Source organism: Falco cherrug, chromosome 12 (genome assembly GCF_023634085.1).
Source record: "Falco cherrug isolate bFalChe1 chromosome 12, bFalChe1.pri, whole genome shotgun sequence".
Classification (NCBI taxonomy): Eukaryota; Metazoa; Chordata; class Aves; order Falconiformes; family Falconidae; genus Falco; species Falco cherrug.
The window spans coordinates 7,763,783-7,787,956 of record NC_073708.1 but is presented as its reverse complement, the minus strand read 5'-3'; the positions used below and the strand labels follow the sequence as shown (position 1 = coordinate 7,787,956).

At 44.6% G+C, this 24,174-nt stretch overlaps 2 protein-coding genes across 3 annotated transcripts; one reads left to right on the top strand and one right to left on the bottom strand.

The window, feature by feature from the left end:
- Nucleotides 1–4,747: 4,747 nt before the first annotated feature.
- Nucleotides 4,748–20,258, bottom strand: NUF2 (NUF2 component of NDC80 kinetochore complex). The gene is made up of 13 exons (XM_055724927.1): nucleotides 20,045–20,258; nucleotides 18,406–18,480; nucleotides 16,858–16,934; nucleotides 16,135–16,196; nucleotides 15,136–15,233; nucleotides 14,469–14,542; nucleotides 12,506–12,602; nucleotides 11,528–11,590; nucleotides 10,623–10,760; nucleotides 9,545–9,685; nucleotides 8,564–8,739; nucleotides 6,600–6,735; nucleotides 4,748–5,584 (listed from the first exon to the last, which is right to left on the bottom strand). Exons 1-13 carry the CDS (start codon nucleotides 20,171–20,173, stop codon nucleotides 5,435–5,437), a joined length of 1,416 nt encoding a protein of 471 aa, XP_055580902.1. The 5' UTR covers nucleotides 20,174–20,258; the 3' UTR covers nucleotides 4,748–5,434.
- Nucleotides 20,259–20,393: 135 nt separating this feature from the next.
- On the top strand, nucleotides 20,394–23,967 carry LRRC52 (leucine rich repeat containing 52). Of its 2 annotated transcripts, none has more exons than XR_008734837.1 (2): nucleotides 20,394–20,560; nucleotides 23,550–23,670. XR_008734837.1 is itself a non-coding variant. In XM_027800578.2 (2 exons), exons 1-2 carry the CDS (start codon nucleotides 21,547–21,549, stop codon nucleotides 23,855–23,857), a joined length of 936 nt encoding a protein of 311 aa, XP_027656379.2. In that variant the 5' UTR covers nucleotides 20,567–21,546; the 3' UTR covers nucleotides 23,858–23,967. The 2 variants fall into 2 exon arrangements, 1 of the variants encoding a protein (XP_027656379.2); XM_027800578.2 differs by lacking the exon at nucleotides 20,394–20,560 and adding an exon at nucleotides 20,567–22,174 and having other exon boundaries at nucleotides 23,550–23,967.
- The last annotated feature ends 207 nt before the right edge of the window (nucleotides 23,968–24,174 follow it).

The following is a 24,174-nucleotide window of genomic DNA, read 5'->3' as shown; positions in this document are numbered from 1 at the left end:
ACCAAAAGTTGGTTTAAACTCTTCAATGTGGAACAACGACCTGTCCTCCCCGAGATAACATATCCTTGTGGGCAGGAGACGCTTGCCTGCCTTTTTAATAGTTTATGGCACGGAATCTGTGCAAAGGAAGGATACTTGGAAATAACAGGAAGCTCCAGCTGTGCTATCCATACAAATATTCTGGACATTCATACATCTGAGCTTGTAAGAGGAGGTATTTTCACCTCTGTATTAATGCACAGCACTCCCAGCAATAGAGCAGCTGCATACACAACTGCTGATAAGCTCCATGCCCTCTCCTCTGCTCTACCCACTTCCCCCCACATAAACACTTTTTTAAAAAAAAAATAAAAAATCCTAAGCTAAAACTGTTCAGCTCTAAAGAAGGAGTTGTGGGGACAAGCTACGGACAATCCTAATTAAACTTCCTGCTCCTGGAAAGTGAACTTTGAGCAGTAACCTATACTCACAGTGACCTTCTGGGTAATCTAAGCTACTGCCAGATCTATGCAGGTTCCCTAAAATCAAAACAAACCAAAAAAAAAACCCACCAAGAAAAGCTCTACTATGACCCAGACAATGCTAAATCAGAGCAAAGCAAGTGCCTGGGCTCTGCTCTGTATTAATCTGAACTGGTAAAGGTACCTGGTTATTCAAGCATACAAGCAGAGATGTAGAGCCAAGTTCACAGGATATTTACACAAAGATGGAGTAGACATTAAGTCTCCCACATAGGATAGCACACCCAGATCAGGGCTACATCCTGCCCTGGTTTCCCAAAGATCACCAGAAGCAGTTCACCATATGGCCTTCCACATATGGAAGACACATACAGCCCAGCAAAAGGATTACCAACACGTCAGATACTAAACAAGCCCATCTTAGAGTAAGATACGTGACAATTTTTAGCATCAGAGGGAAAGTGGTTACTGTTTAAGAAAAGGACATTCCGGATCATTATAGAGCTACAAGATTTTTTTTGCTATACAAAAGGAATAGGCAGCACATAATCTACATACGACTATAAGGGAGCTACGTTTCTTCTGAAGATAAAAACCTTTGTCTGGCATATTCAGGTTGACCCTATAAATAGTCCACGCAAAAGATAAGCATTTGTAACTGGATCTAGACAACACCTAAACGAAGAAAAGGTCTTGCAGACATTAGGTTAGCTACAGAAATTCAGCACAAGGACTTGCCAGTATGCACCGGATGTTTAGAATACAGATAAAGCCACGTTAATAGCACACATGAATTATTTGACCTTGTATGTTATTGATGCTGCTTCACATCATCCAAATGCTCTCACTGTTGATCTACCCAAGAACAGGCACCAGCACTACAGCAAGATGAAGGCCAAGGTCAAAAGTGGAAGTACAGCCAGTGGTAAGGATGAAGGCTGTACGGAGGTTTCCCAGACTCAGTAACTCAGATCAACTCACAAGACCACTAAAAAGATTCCTGCTTCCCTTTGAGCTTTTAGCTTAAAAAAACTCTAGCATGCACATCTATCAGGAAAAAAAAGAAATATTTTTCAGGTCAGCAATACACAAAGCGGCACATTCCCCAAAATACATATTGCTTACAATATTAGTATTTGGGGGTAGGGGGGTGTGTGTGGAGTTTGTAGAGATCAACAGGCTTTTATGGCCAAAGGAGAACAAGGTATCTTTTCTCACATAAGACTTGTGCTAGAAGGAAGTGAGACTACTGCGTAGTCACAGTAGAACACATAAGCAGCATTGGTACAATAGGAGAGTCAGGGACTTTGCTCAAACAGCTACAACAAACTAGCCCTGCCTGGGTGGCCAACCAAGATGGCTTGGTTCCATATACACCCAGAGAAGGGGAGACACTATACGTATATTATTAGACTAACACATTCATATGGAGCACTCTCACCTCAGTAGAAAGTATGTGTTTGCTTACAAGACTGGAAGCTAAGAATATTTTTCACATTACTCTTTAAACCCAATATCTAGCCACAAATACACTCATGCATGCAGTCTGTATTTCTGTACTGCTAAAGATTTCACCCTGAAATAATCCATGTGCTGGGTATAAGATGTAGTCATGAATACCACTGTTACCAGGGTAGGCTTTTTGTGGGTTTTGTTTTAAAAAAACCTCCTCAAAAGCATCACTTGACCCAAATACTGTGGGGAGCACACACACAGCTAGGCTAGAAGCTAGGTCAGAGTACGGCGCTCAGCCTTAAAGAACAAAAAAAACCCAGAGTACAAAAGTACAACCGGTCAACAGCTGCACTAGCAAGCTGAAGGGGTGGTACAAAGGAGGTAAGACTGGAATTCCCTAAGGCAATACTAAAGCTAAACTGAAACACACACATTAGATCTGAGCCCTCCTCAACACCATCTTGGAATGCTTTTCCCCTAGTCCTAAAACAGGACTATTTACCACATAGGTAAATAGTGGTGAGAAGCTAACAAGAGCTATCAAGGAATCGGAGATTCACATACATTCAAGATGAGAGAGACACTAATACTGGGAGGAGGATCACTTATCCTTATCTAAGGGAAGAGCATGCAGAGCTGTGCATAACCTTTTCAAAGGCTATTTTCAAGGACCAGCTGCTTCATGGCTTACAAAATATCGTAACTAAAACACATTTGAAACAAGCGAAACCAGCCCACGCAGTGCAGGTCAAGTTTGCTACAAGCTTTATGCAATATATGAAATACATGCAAAAGTATTTAAAAACTCAAACCACACTTTTAAACAGCATTACACCAAGGCAAATAGCAGCCACTGACATTTAATTATTCTCACAGGTAGACCACAGGGAAGGCTGTGAAGGTCTCATTCCAGTAAGTCTAGCCTGGCTATTCTCTTCATGATAGATGTCGAGCTAATTCACTGATTTCACACCAGTGCCTCAAAATAAAGGAGTTCTGCAGTTTTGTTTGATTTCGGCCTCGGCAGAGGGCTCTAGGTGTTTAGACAGAAGTACTAACAAGAAAACCTAAACAAGAAAATTTTGAATAATGCTGCCCTCTTGAGGGAAATTGAGCTGTATTGCCTTAGCAAAGCAATCGTCCCCACGCTGCTAGTCAGGTCACACAAAAACTCCCCAAGCTGCCCTACCGTATGGTTCAAGACGAGTAAGAGTTCTTCAGAAGCAGCAGTAGACTCACACCTAGGAATCAATTATCTGTAGATAAAATATAGTCTTGGTTAATTTTTTTTTTATAGGTATTTTAGGTACAAACAAATAGGCCACCCTGAAGGCATGAGAACTTAATGGAAATGCATAAGACTGTCCCTAGAAATAAGTTTTGTTTCCTCATGATTTAGGCCTTTTATTTTACCTAAGAGCTGGTGTTGCAAACCCCTGAGAACAGGAACCAGAATCCAGTGTTTTCTTGCTCCTGCAGATTCCTCATCAGGGGACTACACAAGCACGACCTCTCTAGCCTAAGAATCCTGCTCTTCACACGCAGTTTCCTGCAGGACAGCAAGCTTATTCTGTCAAAGTCATCTGCTGGCTGAAGTAATCCTTTGCAGCACCTATTTGAAGCTTTTGGGAATCTTTCCCCAAGAGCTGCTGTAACATCCAGGCTGTGGAGCAGAGCCTCCAACCAGCCGTTATAAGAAAGCAGATCCCAAGTCACATGAATTTACTTTGAATCTTCATAGCATCACCAAAACAACCCCAAAAGGTAAGCCACACCCCAGAATTCTCAGAGAAGTTAGAAGGAGGAATGCTTGGCTTCCAGTCAAGCTAGGATATAGGCTAGACTGACATGAGAAGCAAGGATATCTCAAGAAAGCTCGGGGAGAACCCTACACAAGCCTTGCCATCTGTCTTCAAGGATTTCATAGTATTGTCAGTCTGGAAATACCAAAAAACTAGTTACAGCATTTCACACAGACACGTTGAATAATGAACATCCTTGAACAGACATGATGTTCATTAGCAAGTACTGCCAATGAGAAGCAACATCTTCTGGCAGATAGCATCTGTGTCACACTAAAATCCACACTAAGGCAAAGAGAGTGGAGCACACCTGCACATGAAGAACATAATGCTTTAACACACAGCACAGAATGAGAGACTCATTAAAAAACTCACTTTCAAAGCACAATGCCCAAGACATCACTAGCTATTCCATATGTGGCCTAGTGCATGAAATCCATAAAGAATTTTTCTGTGCCTTGCATGTACTCAACATCTTCAGCTGTTGCAAAAATCATTTACCTTAACAGTTAAACTTTTGCTGGTCTCTACACCAGATGCTGCTGCACAGCACTGCAGGAGCGTGGGGATGAAGAGTATACTCGCCTAAAAACACAAAGTTGTGCTACATACACATACCTATCACACAGATTATATTTGGTGGAAATGGAAAAACTGTATGAGAAACTTAGTGCTAGGTTAAGATCTGCAGATTATCTCACATTCTACAATGATAAGAAAAAAAAAATCAAAGCAAAACATTAGAAGAGTCTGATGCCTCATTAAGAGCTTTAGAAGCACTGATCATCTGCTGTTCCTGACTGACTTGCTAGCACCCCTAGCTAAGAAGAGAAGTTGAAGAATTAAGCAAAGCCAGAAAGATATTATCTATACAGACTTGAATCCTCCTCCCCTTGTTATAAAAACCTTCCAGCAGTACACATTCCCCCAAAAGTACAAAGCAAAATTTTTAAATTGGAATGTCATGCCAAATCAGCTGCAAGTGGGGAGGGAAAACACAGAAGAGGAGTAGGGTTAAACATGCTTAAATCAACTATTTTAAAAATTCTTATTTTATTTTTTGAAATAATTAAAAGCACTGTGGCAAACCAAGTGTCATCACAAGTAAGGTACAAAAATAATCATCTACGTTAATTTTTTATAGGATTAAGCACCCAAACACAGACTAACACACACAGATGAGGATTCAATACCCCACAGAGCAAAAATAACAAAGTTCAAGCATCTAGAGCTACTGTACTGTTTTAACTGAAGTGAGAGTCCTCAGCATTTAGGGTCACCAATATTCATGATGAGTGGAGGCATTCACATGAATGCTACTGCTCCATCAGGATTTAACCTTAATTGAGTAACGGTAGTGGAACATCACCTATTACTGACTAATTCTGAACAGTGTATCCATCTAGGCCAGACCAAAGCACCAGGTCTTCCCAGATCAAAGTTTGCAGAACTGGTTCTACAAAAAACAGGATTCTAAGTGTCAAGCAATTTCGTGTTAGCAAGACTTGCATTATTACCAATAAATGAGATACCGACTGAAAGAATACAAACAGGCTAAATCAAGTGTTTTCTTATCCACATTAGAAAGCTCATGACATCAGGATCTGTCTAAATGTGATCCGACATGGTTTTTGAGAAAGCTGGCTTTTGCCTGGAATAATTATCCAAAGCACAAGATCAGATAGGAGGATAAACATAATGAAAGTAAAGACAGGTCTAAGAACTACTTCCAGGAGACTGGACTCTAAGCAGCCACTTCTTCAGTTCAGCAATTTTATCTTCTCTTGAGGCTGCATAACTCTTTGCTGTCTTAATGAGAGAGTCATGATGCTTTTCCAACGCAGCCTTCAGGTTTAGGTATATTTCCTAGAAAGAGATAAAGGAGGAAAAAAAACAAACTAAAAATCCATCAGCAAAGTTAACGTTTATGCTTTAGAAGGATTTAACTAATAGTGATCTGGTGGTCTCAAGATATTTCAAAGGTACCTCATTCCTGGCTTCAGAAGCAGCATTCACAGAACACAGGGAAGTTACAAAGCACCAGAAGATTAAGAGCAGCCACAAGAAAACACCAACATTATGGTTCTGTTGCAATGCTGGTGGTTCCAATACTAAGATGGTCAAACGACCAGCACTAGCCCTGTATTCACACTACTGCTGCCTCATTTCTGTGTTAGCCTGCGCCACCCAGGTTTCTGCCACTGACTGCCCAGTATAGACAGTACTTCAGTAATGAATAGACAGGATGAGATGGTACAGGCAGAGCGTTATTCCCTACTCCCAACCCATCAGGATTTCTGCCTCTTTCCAAAGCTAAGCTGGACAGTCATCTTCCTGAAATCCTAGGAAGAAAGTGTTTGTGACATGGCAAGTGGCCCTGTATCCGAGGGAAACTGTTGAGATCACCACCGTACTGCCCACCACTAAAACGTGAATGTAAAGCCTCACAGGTCAGGTCCCAGGGGCCAAACAAAACAAGAAAACCCCACTACTTCGACCTGGAACTACCACAATACAAAACCAGATAGCATGGAACTAACATAGTATCTGCTACAGGCACAGGTGGGAAGAAAAGTTTAATTTCACATCCCAAAATACTGGGCAATCACACCGTTCCAGAGCCTTTTCTCTCAGGACTGCAAAGCCCACTTCTCCTGTAGGCCATCTATACAGACTGCAGAGATGAAAACAAGATCTAGCAACCCAGTGGAACCACAAGAAGGAAGCACTCACCCCAGCAACTATCCAGCCGAACCACCACCTACCCAGCCTACTTGGTTTTAGGGCCAATACGTGTTCTTTTATCTACACAGCCCAAGTTAACAAACAGGTTTGCTTTGAGTATTCTTAAAATGGGATTCCTTTAGGAAAAACACGTCACCTTGGCTTTCATTTCTTCTTTTTCAGCATTCTCATTCAGCTGCTGAATTTTGAACCTTGTCTGTTGGATTTCCTTGTGAATGGCCATCACTTTATCATATACAACACCCCTCTTCTCCTGAACTCTGTTACAATATCTAAAGGTGGGAGAAAAACAAGTTAGTACTGAGCCATTTGACTAATCCCAGATTAAATTTAACTCCACCACAAGCAAAGCTTGCCTTTTACAAGCATGAAACTAGCAGCTTCTAGAAGCGATACTGTATAGAATTCACTTGCTTGGAAGTTTGTCCAGTTCTTAACCTAGAACAACTTGGGTACAAGAAATTAAATTTGAAGTGGAGTTAGGAGGAGCATGTTGAAGATCCTCAGTTGCTGCTAATCAAGGCAACTGAAGTGGCTCCAGTGGAACCAGCCCAACAGACAGCTAGACACTGCATCTTCCTGCCTTTGAGTAACACGCTACAGGTGTCAGCGGAGAGCCCTGCCTGAAGACCAGCCTCCGGACCAGGTTAAAAGCAACATAGCTGCACTTGATGTTTCAGCATAATTGAAAGTCACATGTTATCCTTAGCCCCAGATCCCCACCCACCAAGTTAAAGCTCTAATCCCATACATCTATGTATGTTATCTGCAGCTTCTAGTCGATCATTTCACTTCATCCCAAACAAAGACCAAATAACATTTCCCCAGCTTGCAGGTAAATTCAGATATCCCCAGCTGTGAGCTGCCATGTAATCAGCAAAGGGTTAGTGTGGGAACAGATCTACTCCTGACTTCAAGGGCAAAACCACACCTACCAGTTTATAATAAGCATTTGTACGATAATTACAGTTGGAACTGTAGCAGCTGCTTTCTCTAAATGGCTGAAATGACTCATACGTAGCAAAAGCCTACTTACATCTTCCTTCCTCAAGAGAACAGTCAGGACACATTCTCTTATTCACCAGCAAAAATGCTTGTTTTCAAACAAAGGTTGCCTCCTCTTCCCCCTTGCCTATCAAAGCATCTAATTTTATCACTCAAAGGAAATAGCTACACCATTAAAAACAGATAAATCGGCAGCAACTCTTAACATAAAGGAGCATTAGATTGTACTATTTGGAAGGAAAAGTAGCTTTTAATTAATATCCTTTAGCTGGTACAATACCCTGCATGAGGAGCAAAGGAAGCCTGGGAATCTTGCTGCCATTCCAGGCACCACACAAGCCTTATCAGCACGACTAGATCTTCGTTGCTCTCTCAGCTAAGTAAAAAAGCTCTCTTTCATCACAGTTAACCCACCAATAGTTTTCCATATTCCCTTTCCTATCCATGTACAAAAGAAGTTATATAATAAGCATTCTCTATAACTGTTCAGCGTTTCTAATCTCACAGTGAAGCCACGACCATACAACACTGCCATTTGCTGCTGCAGAAGCGACTGCTGGGCTGTAAACACTGCCCTGGAGTTTGCCTTTAGCATATGGTAGGAAGGAAGATGGGCTAAGAGGCTTTGATCAAATGACACTTTTCCTTTTGTTTTAGAAGCATCATGTCAGGATAATACTCCTCTGAGATACGAGCCCCATTTCCCCATGGGTCTTGAACATCTTTGATAATGAGCAAAAGTGGCAAGGGAAATTATGAAAAATTCATGAAAGGCAAATGGGGCTTTGTTGAAGTCTGATAACTTGGAAAATTATCCCAATGTGACATTCTCTTTAAGAAGATAAAAGAATCAAGAATAAGCATTATAAATTAAATTAGTGCTCCAATAAAAGAACTGCTGTCAAGTCACATTGCAATTATTGATTTGAGACCCCAAGTCCCTGCCTGCAGCATTACTGGTCTCCGTACAAAGCTATCCCACATCGCTCATTTTCTTCTTACTGCTAAGCTACATGTTTGTACCAGACACGAACTTTGGTAGCACATAACAAAAACATAAAGTAGCATCAGGCAGAAGTGTCGATGCATCCATACTCAAACACAGAGTGCTTATGTTGCTCAGCATCTTCACGCTTCTTTGTTATCTTCATTTCAGCTGTAGATAGCTTCTCACGTTTTGCAGTGACCAGTCTCTTTAAGGATATTTCTTCTGTCTTCCACTTTTTCAGCTCTATCTGAGCACTCTCAATCTGGTCTTCCAGATTTCTGACCTAGAGTACACAAGTATTGAAATTAAATGGGGGAAGAATAATCAAAACAGCACACCCTGTTAGTTTACTAAGACTAGAACTAGCTTCCTGCTTTTTGAAGATCAAATTGCTAAATAAGTCTTCTGGTTAAATCCCAGTTTCCTGGTCTTTATCCAATTTTAATATATCCAAACAGACAAGATCACATCACTTAGAAAGATCTGCAGAAGTTACTATGAATTCTGCTATAGATCTTAACCAAGAGCAATTTGAACATATGCTATACAAATACCCAAAAAGACTGCATACCATTTTTCAAGTGTTCCTAACAATTGCTTTCTCCCGGAACTGGGTAGCAAAGAGCAAAGTACTGTATTGTGACAGACATTTCATCAGGGAAAGGCTTGCTTTCGTAGTATTAATAAAGTTAAAGGCATTTAAGGCATGACTCTTCCTGAAGTAGTGATTTTTTTTACTCTTAGTTTCTGCTCTCTAAGCAGAAGAAACTGGATCTCACTTTTCTTCTTCCGTCGTTTCCTACCAACAACCCCAAGACAGTTCAAATTATTTTAGGTCAGGTTTCTATGGCAACAAAGGCTTTGACTATTAAAAGTGGTCAATAGTACATAATCTAGTGGCAGACAACAAAGCAGCAGCTATGTTTTACTTATGTTTTTACAAAGGAGATTTAGAAGTTATCTAAATTCTTTCTTTTTGGGGAAGAGAAGAGATGGGAACTTTCAAAACACAGACATTTACTGATGATCACCTATCTTGCTTAGACATTAAATTCTCCCTAACCAGATAAAATTAGGATAATACAAACCTCTGATAATACACTGGCCAGTCTCTCCACATTTGCTCCTTGTCTTTCTATCTTCTTTTGATACAACTGCACCTCCATTTGACATGATGGCAGAATCTCAACTAGGTCTCTATAAGCTTCGTATTTCTCAGTAACTTCTTGCTTTAAAGAAAAAAGCCTTGTTAATAAAACAGACTAGAAGTTCAGCAGTTGTTTTGTGTAAGTATTACTGCATATCGACTTTTGTACCCATTCCCTCATTGCTTAACGTACACTAGACTGAATATTTAGTAGTTACTGAAATGAGATCTTAAGTTTGTAAAAATAATGTGTTTGCTTGGAAAGCACAGGAAAAGCGACATGCAAGTGTCTTACACTGAACTAACCGGCTTGTTACAAGAGCTTTCAGGACAGAAAAGTAGTACAGTGAAGAAATTCTATGCTGGTAAAATAGGAGTTACATAAAGCATCATAAAAACAGATGTCGAATTACAGCACTAAAGTTTACACCTTTGGAACAAAAATACCTAAGGAGACAAAATTATGCAAGCTTCAGTGACGTACAAGCAATCATGAACTACAGACATTTAAAGACTGGACATCACTATTAAAAAAAACTAGGAAGGGATCTCAGTGTTCAGCATACTAGTGGCGACAGCCATCAATTCCAGAAACAGTGAATGGCAGCAAAGACACCAAGCAGCGTGTATTCTAAATCCAAAGACATTTGTGAGCTGCCAAAAATACTGTAAACTCCTGACACCAAACAGCCAGAAAGGTATAGTATAGATCCAAGAGTTCTACACCTAGCTTCACAAGTAAACAGTCACTCATTGAGGACAGAGCAGCAGTGACTGCAACCCTGCTTTTCAAAAAAAAAAAAGAAAATCCGCCAACAAAAAAGCAAAAATAAACATTCCCACAGCCAACTTTCAGGTTTCTCTGAACTTGTGATTTCATTTCAGTCTGACCACTGTTCTGTTGGGTTTTGACTAGAAGCATAAGTCATTCAAGAAACAGTTCTAGATGACAACAGTCCAGTAAAGCATGTGCTTTTTCTAATAGAATACCTCCTTGTGTGGACAGAGGAAAACCTCACCTTGGACTTCTTGAGTTTCTTAACAGTCTCTTTCATCTGTTCTTTGTAATTTTTCAGTTCTTCTGGACTCTCCACAATTTTTGATTTCAGCTGCTCTTGTTCTTCTTTCAAAGAAGCCATTGTCACTTTAAGCTCATTCTAGTTAAGACAAACACACTTTCAATATTAGCAATTAGGTGAACAAAGAGCTGTGAAGCATGGTTTGCCAGGATCTCACAGCTAGACAGGGTCTTATCTCCATCTTAAGTGTTTCCTCATTAGGAAGTTTGTTTTAAGAAGAAATTCCTCCAAACAGTGTTAACATTCCCAAAGCAGTTAACAATCCATTTTGCTCCTTGAACATGCTGACAGATGTGCAACACTTAGTCACAAGAACAGCATTTAACCAGCATTCCACAAAAAGCTTGCCAGCTAACACATATTACTAGCGCCTCTCCTTCAGAATCCCTCACCTAGGGCAACCGAGGAAGTCACTGCAGGGTTTCAGAGCCAGCTGTATCAGCCTGAGAGAAGAGCAACAAGCTTCCTGTGCAACCTCTCAAAAGCCTCCCGTTTTGTCCCCACCACATCAGTGGCTGCCTCATTTGCCGTTCTATGCACTTAAGGTAAGCCCATAGCATCTCAGAAATCCCCATTCCTTGCCCTTTAACAGATCAGTTTCCCAAACACAGACAGAGCTTTACATTATAGAGATGTGTATTTAAAGTTAACAATAAAACAAGCTACTTCAGTAGCTTTTCCCATGGAGGGAAAAAACTTAAATCAGTTTAAAAAAAAAACCAACACAAACTAACAATCACCACCTCGATGTTACCTAGCTCCAAGAATAATTTGATTCTAGAAAGAGAGATGATCTATTAGTTAATCCAAGATGCAAGCTATGGCCTAGATAGAGGTGTACTTACCAGTTTTCGGGTGCCCTCTGCAGCATCCAACTTCTTTTGCGAAATAGTTTCTTGCAAAGCTGCCTAAACAAAGCAACAAGCTTTAAATAAGCATCTCTACAACTGCTGCCTCCTCTACCTTTCTATCATAGATCTGTCTACAAGAGAAATCCCATTTACGGTTTCTTTGGAGTGCCATAACTAGCAGACAAAATTGCAGTCTAAGACGTAAAAGGCAGGGAAGAACACCACTGTTGCAAAAGCCACTGGGAGCACTAGGGATGCAACCAGCAGCTAGCTAGGAACAGGGATAAGAGACTACCTCTATTCTTACTGACCCTGGCAGCATTATACACACAACCTTCTTCACCAGAGGTACTGTTCTTAAGAAAAAAAAAGTAAGTTAATACAAGTTTCCCAGCAATATAGAAGTCAAACACATGATTAATAATATTGAGACTTGACAACATAAAAAATACTGTGGTTGGGTTTTTTTTTTTTTTACTGAAGCAGCTGAAAAGGTTACCTGTGAGACCTTAGGGATAAGCTGCCATTGCTGGGAAGTTACCCCTGCCATCAGCCCTACTCTTTTTACCAGGCATTCCCTTGGATGACCCTTCTCAGGCCTTATTTCCTGCCACGGCGCACCTCCAGTTCCAATTCAGATGGAAAACAAAAGCGAAATACACCTGTGTTACTGTACACAAGTATGATGTTTATCTCCCAATTATGCAGTAAGGCATTTCACAAAGAGCCAAATACACTTTTGTATTCCCCAAGTCTGATTTCAAGTATGTTTCAACATTCTTTACAGTGAAATGACGAGGTGGTATAGGAATTACATAAGACACTGTGTTGCAGTGACCTTTGTTTTAAACAAGGAAGTTCCCTTTATCCTTTGTAGAAGGAGGGGAAGGGGAGCTAAATCAACGGCAGTAAGGAACACCCATGATCAGAAGTTATAGCAGCATTTCAGGGAAATTTATAACAAGATCATACTTGTTTCCGACGATATTCTTGCCTCAGTAGTTGCTCCAGTTCTCGAATGTTATCTGTCAGTTGCTGGACCTCAGCTTGATGTTCAACTGGAACAGTGCTAAGTGAAAAATAAAATATATTGGACAGTTTCAGCATCATTATAGACAGGTAAATAAAACTCTCCCTCCAAAGAATTTACAAACAATAACTTTAGACATTTTACATAAACAATAAATTTAGTATTATTTAGTATTAGACAGTCTCAAATTAATACATCTTTGTTTCCTTTGCTTGTAAGATTTTGGAGCTGAAGCATAATCTAAAGAGCTATTTTGGCAGTAAGTGGCACAAGCATGACAGAGGACTAAGTTTAAAGATAATGTTAAGCAAAGCACGAAGAACAACACTTCTACCAATTTTTTGGGCTATTTTAATGTATGAAATTTGCATAATACTACCTACCATAGAAACAGCTTGTATTAGGGTAGAGCTATAGATAGCTAGAGAACCACCTGTCTAGCACTTACCCAGAGCAGCTATCAGGGAAAAAGAAAAAAAAAAAAACAAAAACAAACTACTCTGTTTTGAAAGCTATCTTGGAAACCAGCTATCTCTTCACCCTACTATCCACAAGCAAAACCAAAACTTAAAGGTGCAGATGCAGGCAGTAGAACTACATGGCCTGAAAGACAGAACAGGGCAAACATGACAAATAACTACAGAAGACAACTTTACGCATTTATTAAGTTAAAGATGGGCTTCTTATGGCTATCAAAGAGAGAAAGACCTACCACCAGAAAATGACTATAACCGCAAAAAGTTTCACCATAGCCCCCAACATACAAAATACAGTATCTTCTCAAAGCAACCACATACTCCTGAAATCACATTTCTATTTTCTGCCAGCAACTCTTCTAGCCCAATGCCAGCACAGCTACTTGTGCAACTCTGAGCACAACACAACAGCAACATCTCCGTTTTCTGACTTATTTCCCAGGGAGGCTAACCATCAACAAACACAGACAAGGGTCAAAGGAGAAGTCAAGTCTGCTCAAAAGTTCCTACAGTAGTTATCCAACACTTCTATCAAATCACACAGCTGAACTACTCAGTTCCTGTTTAAGCATCCCATATAGAATCACAGAATCATTTAGGCTGGAAAAGACTATAAAAGAGGCATCCAACAGTCAAACCAGCACTGCCAAGCCCACCACTAAACTGTGTCCCTAAGTGCCACATCCACACATCATTCAAAGACTTCCAGGGATGGCGACTCAGCCACGTCCCTGGCAGCCCGTTCCAGTGCTTGACCACCCTTGTCAGCGAAGGAATTTTCCAAACTAAACTTCCCTTCGTGCAACTCAAGGCCATTTCCTCTTACCCTATGGCTTGTTACCTGGGAGAAGAGACCGACCCCCACCTGGCTACACCCTCCTGTCAGGCAGCTGTAGGGAGTGATAAGGTCCCCCCTGAGCCCCCTCCTCTCCAGGCTGAACCCCCCCAGCCGCCCCCCCCAGCCTGGTGCCCCGGCCCCTTCCCCAGCCCCTGCCCGGCTCTGGACACGCTCCAGCCCCTCAATGTCCCTCTTGTCGTGAGGGGCCCGACACTGACCCCAGGGTTCGAGGTGCCGCCTCCCCAGTGCCGAGTGCGGGGGGCCGGTCACAGCCCCGCTCCTGCTGGCCACGCTGTTTCTGGTACAAGCCAGGACGCTGTTGGCCTTCTTGGCCACCTGGGCACACTACCAGCGTTCAGCCAGCTGCTGACCAACACCCCCAGGCCCTTCTCCGCCAGGCAGCTTTCCAGACACTCTTCCCCAAGCCTGCAGGGTGGCATGGGGTGGTTGTGACCCAAGTGCAGGACTCTGCACTGAGCCTTGTTGAACCTCCTACAGTTGGCCTGGGCCCATCATCAACCCAGACTGTCCAGATAGTTTGCAGTGAACAGCAAAGTAATGCATGTCACCGTGCTTACTCCTCATACTCACTTCAGTTTCTCCAGCTTTACTACTGCCTCCCGATTTGCAGTCTCCAGTTGCTGGTGTTTCTCCATAGCCGATTTCTGTAAATTAAATATTCCAAGGGATTTTTTTTTTATTTTAGAGGAATATGGTTTCTCTCTGAGCTTCTGTTGGAGCCCTGCTCATCATTACTGCATGTGAAATGCAATGCACCATCTCCAAACTACTGAGACATTCAGAAGAGAAGCCACCTGCAGTTCTAGCTTCAGCCCACCAACTGTCGCCTCTGTCTTTCCCTAAAACAACGTGAGGTGTCAAACCTTCGCTTATCAGGCTAAGCTACCCTTCAGACAACAGCCCAAGTAACAACTTGGGTCATGGTCAAAAAGAAACCTTTACAATACTGACAAGCTCATCCACTCTTCCAAGCCAACCTGTTTCCTTAAGGGCTTTGCAAAGCCTTTTCATAAACCATTTACAGTAGCTGTGTATGCTTAGAACATGCAATACAATTATACAAGTTTTCCATACTATTAAACTGATACCTTCCTGTATTATTTGGCCACATTTAAGATTCCCATGTGTTACGTAAACATGCAGTTAAAACCCCACAACTTTGATGTTCCCAGCTCTAGGCTGACATTAATTACATCCAAGTCTAAGTTATCTGGAGCAATATGGCACCCAATCTTACATAGTTCAGTTGTAAGTCCAAGTAGACCTCACGTCGGAATTCTCTGAAGTTTACAAAGTTGAGAAGGCCACTCAAGAAGCGAGCTGTCCTCTTTGTTTCTGAAACAGGAATTGCAAGCCATCACTGCTCTGGTTTCTGCATGCATTGCAATTGCTTAGAGCAAAATGTAATTCAGAGAAGAGACGGAAATCACAAAACAAAAGAATCCAAATCAGTTCTTCCTCTGCTCACCTTGCAAACATTTCACAGACTACATAAAAACTAGCACCAAGGTGTGAACTTACAATGTCAGCAATTCTATGCAATTTAACAAATGAAAATGGCACCTAGGAGAAAGGGTATTAATATACAGCCTCCCTTTAAAGCAGAAGTCAGGGAGAAAGTGTCAAACTTCAACTACAATTCTGAAGACAGAACCTCACTGTAACTATCAAGCTAACTGAAGACATCACTTTGAACTGTAGGGACTTTTTGGCTCTATTCCAAGCAAACTCTGTGAAAGATTATTATAAAGTCCTGGAATGCCTGAGACAAGACAGAGTCAGAAGTGAAAGAGCTCTTCAGAACAGCTTTGTCCAAGTTTCTGTGTTGTTCCAGAATCACCACAGCTGGGTATTGAAAAGGGGAAACCAAAAATTCAATTGCTTCCTACACAGGCATCAGTACAAGAAATCCCATAGCATTCCAGAGTTGCCAGGATCATCTTCATGACCATGTATTCTTACATCATTTCAAGTATGTCACAGTCCACTCTCTAGACCAGCAACAAAAGTCCCCCCAGTTATTTAATTGGATTAGCCTACATAAGGAATAAGGAGAACTGCTCATTAGAACCAGTTTGTCTAAGGGCCACAGCAAGAGTCAGAAGAGTAGCTAGGAGCCAGGGACAATTCTCAGTGCCAGCTGCCCACCTGGATATGCTCAATGAGACAAAGTATCTGGATATCAAGCAACACCCACCACACCAGGAAATACAAGGACTAGGACACACTTGCTTACTTGGGTTTAACACATCAGCAATTTGAAAATCATTGATCCGGCACACGGGAAGTAAGCGCTCCCTGCAAGGAAAACAAAATACAATCTTAACTGCAGTGACCATTGCTCAGATTTTGTGCTATATCCATTTACTACAAAAAACACATCCTGTCCTCTCATCCCAGAGCATGCGTACAGCAAGCACAAAACAGCAAGTCTCAGGAGAATAACACAGCAGGACTCCACACACAGATCAGCATTAAAAATTTGTATTCTTACAGTATCTCACAAAGACTTAGAGAGGCAAAATACTTGCCTGTAGATCAAGATTTCACCTTCATTAGGTACCTCCTACACTTAACTGAAATAACACTTAAAGTCTAGCACTTGCCTCATTCCAACAAAGATAACGTACACAGAATTCAGACAGCAAATTTACACAACAGGTACTTAAGATTCCCTCTTCTCTGTGTAATGATGACCCTCTAGCCAGTCAAAGTATAGATCTGCGCTCCATCTTGGCGAGGCTGGATTAGTTAACACGTTAATTTTGACAAGACAGCTGCCTGCTTAGAATTTTATTCTTAATTATTGCTGCCCCCTGTTCACCTACAAATTTCACTTTGCTCAGAGTCAACAAGCAGTGGAACCACCATCAGCAAAAAGGCATAAAGCCCCATAGGTCCAGCAAATTGGACTTTTACAAGGAATAGCAACTGAACAGATGCACCATCTTCTACTTACATGTGAATATACAAGTTACAAACAGGTAGAAAGCCTTCAAATATCTGTGGATAAACTATGTCAACGTTGACCGGCATCTAAAAAGTAAAGAGAGTCAATGCATAAGTAAAGAATACTTAAAACAAAAATACATGAAAACGTTTGTTTCCACAACATAAGTCAAGTAAGTTAACCACACCAAGGATGGTCTCCCCATCCCCAGGGAACACATTAGAGCCTAAAGAATGCCATCAAGTCAATCGGCAGACTACAAGTGTCAATTTTGGCTGGTCAAAATCTAAAGAACAACAACTGAGGCAGCAACATTACAAAATCTGAAATTCAGTCTAAACCCTGGTTTCATATGTTCAAAAGTGGTGCAGAAGAACAGTCTCTGCATTACACACCTAACCACAACAAGCTCTTTCTTTAAACAGCCCAAAACCGACAGGCCCAACTGGTTTATGAAGAAGTCAGAAGGAGAAGGTAGTGGTTCACTGTCACCTTTTACTGATATTTTAAACCTCATAATACAGTATCCCAGGTAATGTCACTGCCTGCGAAGAACAGAGTTATCTTGTGCACACAAGATCTTCCCTTTCAGTTTATCCAAAAATAGCATGAGACAACACTATTTATTCTCACTTTCAGGATTCAGGTCTTGCCTAACAGACAGAAGGTAAGTGTTAATCAACAAGGTATCAGTTAACCTCCAGCTCCACTTCTCCATTAACCTCATGAGATGAAAGTTAGGAGAAGTGGAGATGATCAAACACTAATAGCGACATTTCCTTCCCCCCTTCCAGACCAGTTTAACATCTAAGCAGAGACCCTCCTCCAGCCATGGCCAAAGGTGGATGCCCAAGACAACAGCACGCATTTTCAAGGGCAGAGATGGTGTCCCTTCACAGCCTCGTCCAATCCCTCCTGAACCTTACAGACACTCCTGGTACCCACAGTATCTCAAAGAATTCACAGCTTAGCCGCAGGAGGAGAGGGCTCTCCACAGAGCCTGTCCTTACAGCCTACAGCAGTAAATGAGCTAGTCTTTGTGCTTACTACTACTTGTACTGAAGGGAGTCTCCCTTCCATGGGGTGGGTTGAAGAAAAGGAAGCTCTGAGGCAGCACACTCGCAAAACCACTATTTCTACAAGTGTCTTGAGCTGAAGCCAACTTCCAGAGCAGAAGCAATGATCAAACCAACTTCTGACAAAATCAGCAAGGCCTCAGCAACAGCGCACAGATGATGCTCCCAGGTTCATTTACTTCTGGTAAGTGACCCACACTGACGGTTGCACAGCAGTACTGTGCTCTCATTCCTAAGTGAACAGGCTCCTTGCCTCCCTGAACCCAAACGCAAATGCCCATGGGTATACAGCATCTCACACACAAGTTTTCCGCAAGAGAGGTAGAATTTCTAAGCACCTTTTTGTGCAATTACAACATACAAAACAGTAAGCTACTGGCCATTTCCTAAGCCACTAGGAGGAGACGCTCCAACACTACATTAGTTAGGGGCAATATTTGTTTCATTTTGCATTTTGTTACACCTGCCACTACAGACATACCATGTAGAAGTGTTCCAGGCGGATTCCATAGACTTTCTGCAGGATTCTCATGTAAATCATGTGTAAAACTTCAGGCTGCAAGAGGAAAGGACACAAATTAATATTCCGTATGATTGATTATTTGGGGCTCCCGCACTAGACCCTAAAAGTAGTGCTGCCTGTTACATGTGAAGACCAATTTCACTGAACCACCAAGACCAACAAACTTTACTTTCCAATAGTTTGCAGTTCAAGCATGACTATCTCATAATACAGTTACGAGACGGCAATCAGCTCAGACAGCTACAGTCTGAACTACCACAGCAATACATCGGTTTTCACTACATCGCTGCTCACTGAGCATTTTTGAAACCAAGTGACACCAAAAAAGGCCACAGAAACTATAATCCCATAGCAAAACGTGCCCTTCATCACATTATTAAAATGAAGGGGTGAAGAATACCCACAAGCCGAACAGTTATTCATTGGCAAGCACTAATGCAGGATCAATTCAAGTCAGTCGCATGACTGACTGAGCCGGCCACCCCCTGCACACGCCGGGCCACCTGCCCCTTGAATAGCGCATGCTGTACCACTTATCTAAAGGATGACGCACCTATATTTAGGTAAAGTCGGGAAATGTCCAAGGACCCTTATTGCAACATGATGGATGCACAGACTGCTAAGCCCTTGGCTTGGTTATCTTTAGAAGGGACATTTTGTCTTAGAGTCCTGTTGTACATGCAACGTGGCAAAGATGGAGACTAAACACAGCCGCTGAGGAATAGAGTCTGTGCAGAGACAACTCCTCAAGGACATTGCGGAGGCACGAGATATGTAAATAAATTCTCCGAATTGTAATGAATATGTAAACAATTATTTGGAAAACTAATGAATAGGCATGAGTAGCTTGTACAAAGGGAGGACTGAAAAGTCCCCTCGGTGTGCATGACTTTGGTGGAGCGATCCCCCACGCACCCAGCGCTGCCGAACAAAGATTCCTCCGCTCGCCTGCATATTGCTGACTGATTCTTCAGCTCACCCTCCAGCGGGCACAGGCGCTCACAGAGCGGCACACAGGACCGCACCGAAGCGGCGATGCGATCGCAAAGCCGCTTCTCTCGTGTAAGGGCACCGCAGGGCTGCGCTCACACCAGCGCTCGGGCCGAGGCAGGGGAGAAGGCGGCGGCGGAGGGGGGAGGGGCTGCTTTTGCACCGGCTCGGTTTAGCCGATCGATTAAGCTGTTGAAGGGACGACACTACAGCAAACACAGCGGCTGTGGTAACCCAGCCACCCCGAAACGGCGAAGGGCTGTGCGGGTTCACGCCCGGCCGCTGACGAAGGCGGCCCCTCCCCGGCCAGGCCCGAGCCCGCTCCTCCCGGGCCTCGGGGGCGCAGCGCCGCGGCCAGCCCGGTAACTCCTACGGGGCTCATCGGCCCCTGCGGGAAACCCAACCGTCTCGCCCGGTGGGCACTGCCGGGCGCCAAAGGCCATGCCAGCGGGGTAGCGGCCGCTCCAGGGCCCCCCCAGCGGGCCACGGCACCGGCGGGAGGCAACGGCCTCCCCTCACACAGGGCAGGGGCTGCCCGGCCCGGCGGAGCTGCCGGCGCCGCTCCCCCGCCGGTACAGGCCGCGGCCTCCCCCCGCCACGCTCGCACCTTGGCGCTGCCGCTGCCGAACACGTCGCCCTTGGCCAAGTTGCGAGCCTCGGCCCCCGCCAGGACGTGGCTGCGGAGGTAGCTGATGATGTCGTCGGGGCTGTAGCGGGGGAAGGTCATCATCTCCATGGCGGCGGCGAGCAACGACCCCGCGGGACCCGCGACCAACCGCCCTCAGCGCGGCCGCCACCGCCGCTGCTTGAATCTGGCGGTGCCGCCCCCGCCCCGCGCCAGCCTATCGGCGGCCGCGCCGGCGGGAAGGGGCGGGCCTTGGCGAGGCCCCGCCCGCCCCAGCCGTTAGGGGCGGGGCCGCCTGAGGCGCTGAGCGGAAGGGGGGCGGCGGGTCCCGCGCTCCCGGTGCCGGGTCGGGTGTCGCCGCCAGCTGGGGTCCGCGCTGGGCCCGGGGGCTGGCAGCAGCGCTCTGGGGAGCCGGGGGGCGGGGCAGGCGGAGGAACACTGTGTGAGCCAGCGGAGCTGGCTGCCTCGGGAAGAAGCTAATTTAAACAGAATAAAGAGGTAAGAACAACAATAACAGTAATAATAATAATAACAATTATAATGGAAAGGTGGGGGGGGAAGGTAAAAAACAAAGGAAAAGGGAAAAGGAAAACAAGCGGTACACAGTACAACTGCTCAGCGCCCGCTGACCGATGCCGAGCCAGTCCCCAAGCAGCGACCCCCCCCCAGCTAACCCTCCGAGTTTCTATACCAAGGATGACTCCCATGGCATGGAATGCATGGAATACCTCTTCAGCTGCTCCAGGTCAGCTGCGCTGGCCATGTCCCTTCCCAGTATCTTGTGCCCCTCCAGCCCTCTGGCTGGCAAGGCCCGGGAAACCAAAAAATCCTTGACTTAGTATAAATATTATGCAGCAATAACTGGAAACATCACTGTGGTTATCAACATTGTTCTCACATCAGAGCCAAACCACAGCACTGTACCGGCTACTAAGAAGAAAGTTAACTCCATCCCAGCTGAAACCAGAACAACACTTCCACATACAGTTAGTAGCTACACACAAGAACTACAGAGCCTAAACAGTAGCTGGTCCCAAGGACGTAGTTGACTTAAATGTTAATTTTTCATGTACTGGAACAACGGATAGGTTTGTTTTTACACACTGGAGCAAAGGCTTATGAAGCATCTATGGCACAAAGATTTATGAAGCAGCTACAGCACTGTACCACCTCCACTCTTCCCCGCAGCTCCTGCTCAGCCAGAGAGGTCATGGTACTGTCCCCAAAGGCACTGACATCACAGAGGTGTCATCTGGAACCCAGTGTGAGACGGAGACACTGCAGACACTGTTTCACACTTGGTGATGTAGAAACTAGGCTGTTTCCAGCCAGGCACTCTGCCAAGGAGTCAGGTGAGGCACAGACACAAAGTGCTTCCTGACAGCCTTGCACCAGACACCTGCTTGGCATGGCCACGACAATGCAGCTTCCATAGGGCCACTCGCAGTCCCCAAAGGGCTGGGCAGCCTGGAAGGTCTTAGAGCATGTCTCCTTTAGGTGGACAGCAGGCCCTGAGACTCATGTTTCTTCTTTTGGGGACGGGGATGTCTTTGGAGAGGAGCAGCTGCCCGAGCCAGTGTAGCTGCCAGAACCTGGCAGTGAACTGCACAGGGCAGCAGTTGCTGGAGCTCCCTGTGGCCATCCCACTGGACACCAGGCAGCTGATTCTGGCGGCCAACAACATCTCATACTTGCCGACAGTGGAACTGACCTTCCTGGCTGATTTGGTCTACCTGGACTGCAGGAAGAACCTCTTGGGGGATGACCTGGATTTCACTTTCCTAGGTATGGCCAAGCTTGTCTATCTGGACCTGAGCTTCAACAACCTCACACGGATCACCTTCAGCACCTTCTCACACCTCCACAGCCTGGTGGTGCTGAAGATCTCAGACAATCCCAACCTTGTGGCCATCAAGAAGGATGCTTTCTCCAACAACACCTGGCTGAGGCACCTGGATGTCAGCCGGACGGGCTTGACATTCCTGGACACCAGCACTGTCCAGGACCTGCCCAACCTGAGCTTTCTGGCATTCAGTGACAACCGGTGGCACTGCAACTGTTCCTTTTTGGACTTCATCACCTGGGTGACAGAGAGCAACGTTCATTTTCCAGGTGAGGGCTGTATGAGCAGGACCTCTCTCCTCCCTTCTCCTGCTTATCTGTGTGGAATGGAGAGGGCCCTCTCCTTCCCAAAATTTCAACTCATGGGGCTGTGCCACTGCGTGTCAACTGTGGGGCCCACTTGCTGGTGTTGCACAAAACACGGCTCAGAGCAGCTGGGTTACACGCACTCCGCACACAGAGTCACACTCACACTCACTTACATCCTCAGGACAGTCAGGGGGGTGTAGCCTGTAGCTAGGACATCGCTGCTGCTCTACAACACCTGGCTCCAGCCTCAGGAGGTGTCCCTGTGCCTGCGAGTCACAGCACCCCGTGGCTACAGTGCCAACAACGAGGAGCCCAACACAGCCTTGGGGAGATCTGTGCTGGGAAAGCCGCTGCTCTGAATTTCCTGCCTTGTCTCCATCTTGCTCCATCGTTTGGTGTGCTGCTGCAGTACCAGTGTGTTCGTAACTATCAGTTAACCCCCCTGCTCTCTGCAAAAATGCTCTCCTGCCTCTGTTCTGACCTGCTTGGAGCAGCCCCTCCAGCCCTGAGCTCTCCACTCTTTGGCCAGTGTCCCTCACAGTGTCACTCAGTAATAGATGACATATAATGTAAGGTGATATAATACAATGTTACGTAGTATAACAGAAATCCCCTGTAGCTTCCTCCTCTCCGCTGCTCCCTTTCCCTCGGGCCCATCCACCCGGGGCATCAAGCAGCGGCATTCAAAACCTACTGGGAAAGAGAGGGCTAACTGTGCTCCTACAGACACCAAAAGGAGACAGTGCTTTTACCATGCTCAGCCTTCACTAACTTCAGAGGAAACAGCATCTGTTTTATCACCACATATATTACAATACGACAGGGTATAGTTGTTATTTCAGTAGAACTGAATCATTGATGAGTTTCCTCTTCCTCTCTCACACAGCAGGTAAGGCTATGCCTTACTGCAAAACACCCTAGCCGTCAAATGCGCACAAGCCTCATTATTCCAGCATAATTTAGGCTATATCACTTCAGAAGGTGTTTGAGATTAAAAGAAAAACCAAGCAGAAGCCGTCTTATATTAAATTAAAATGCTCAGTCAGCAGAGATGAACAGTGCCGGGACAACAGCTTACCACAGTGGCATAACCCGACAGGCGATACTTTCGTATGGAGGCAACACCACAGAAATAATTCTGGCAACCTGGCAATTGCGGATTGGCAGGGCTTTGCCTGCCTGATTTTACCTAAGCCACAGAGGCAGAGTGGTGCAAAACCTGTAGATGTTTTTCAGGAGTTTAGCAAACTCCACCACCATTCTTCTAGCAAGAGTCCGGTTCACTAATGCTTAAGACACAGATGAGAGACTCTTGCTTCTGCTTTTCCCTCTGCAGATGCTGACAACATCACCTGCTACACCCCAGAAGGCCTGCGTGCCCTGAAAATGCCTGCAGTGGAGGCACAGCTCCACTCCAACTGCCTGACCCAGCTCTACAAGCAAGACTACATCTTTCTGTGTCTCATTGGCTTCTGCATATTCTTTGCCGGCATCATGGCAGCCTGGCTGGCTGGCATCTGTGCTGTCATCTACAAAGTCTACACTTCAAAAGGAGAGGAGGAGGAGGAGCAGGAGGAAGACAGTCACTTAGGATCAGCCCTACAAATCCCTCTAACTCCCATCATGGGAACTGAAGGCAGGTGATTTCCCACATGATGTCCCACTCTAGAGTCTGTTTTTTTTTAAAGTGAAATAAAACTGCAAGAGAAAAAACTCCCTGCGCTCCAGTTTCACTCACAGTGCTGCTTCCCCTTGTCTTTTCCCACCAGGACTCAGGACACTGGCAAAATATTCATTGGGGGGGGGTGGGGGGTGGGGTGTGTGGACGACACATGTGAGAGTTGTGCACAGTGCTGGGCATTTATGCGTCGGCTTTACTGTGAGCCCACAGAAACGCAGGGTCACAGGGACCAGCCTGAAGAGGTGCAATCTGAAATACGGGAAAGACCCCAGACCCCAGC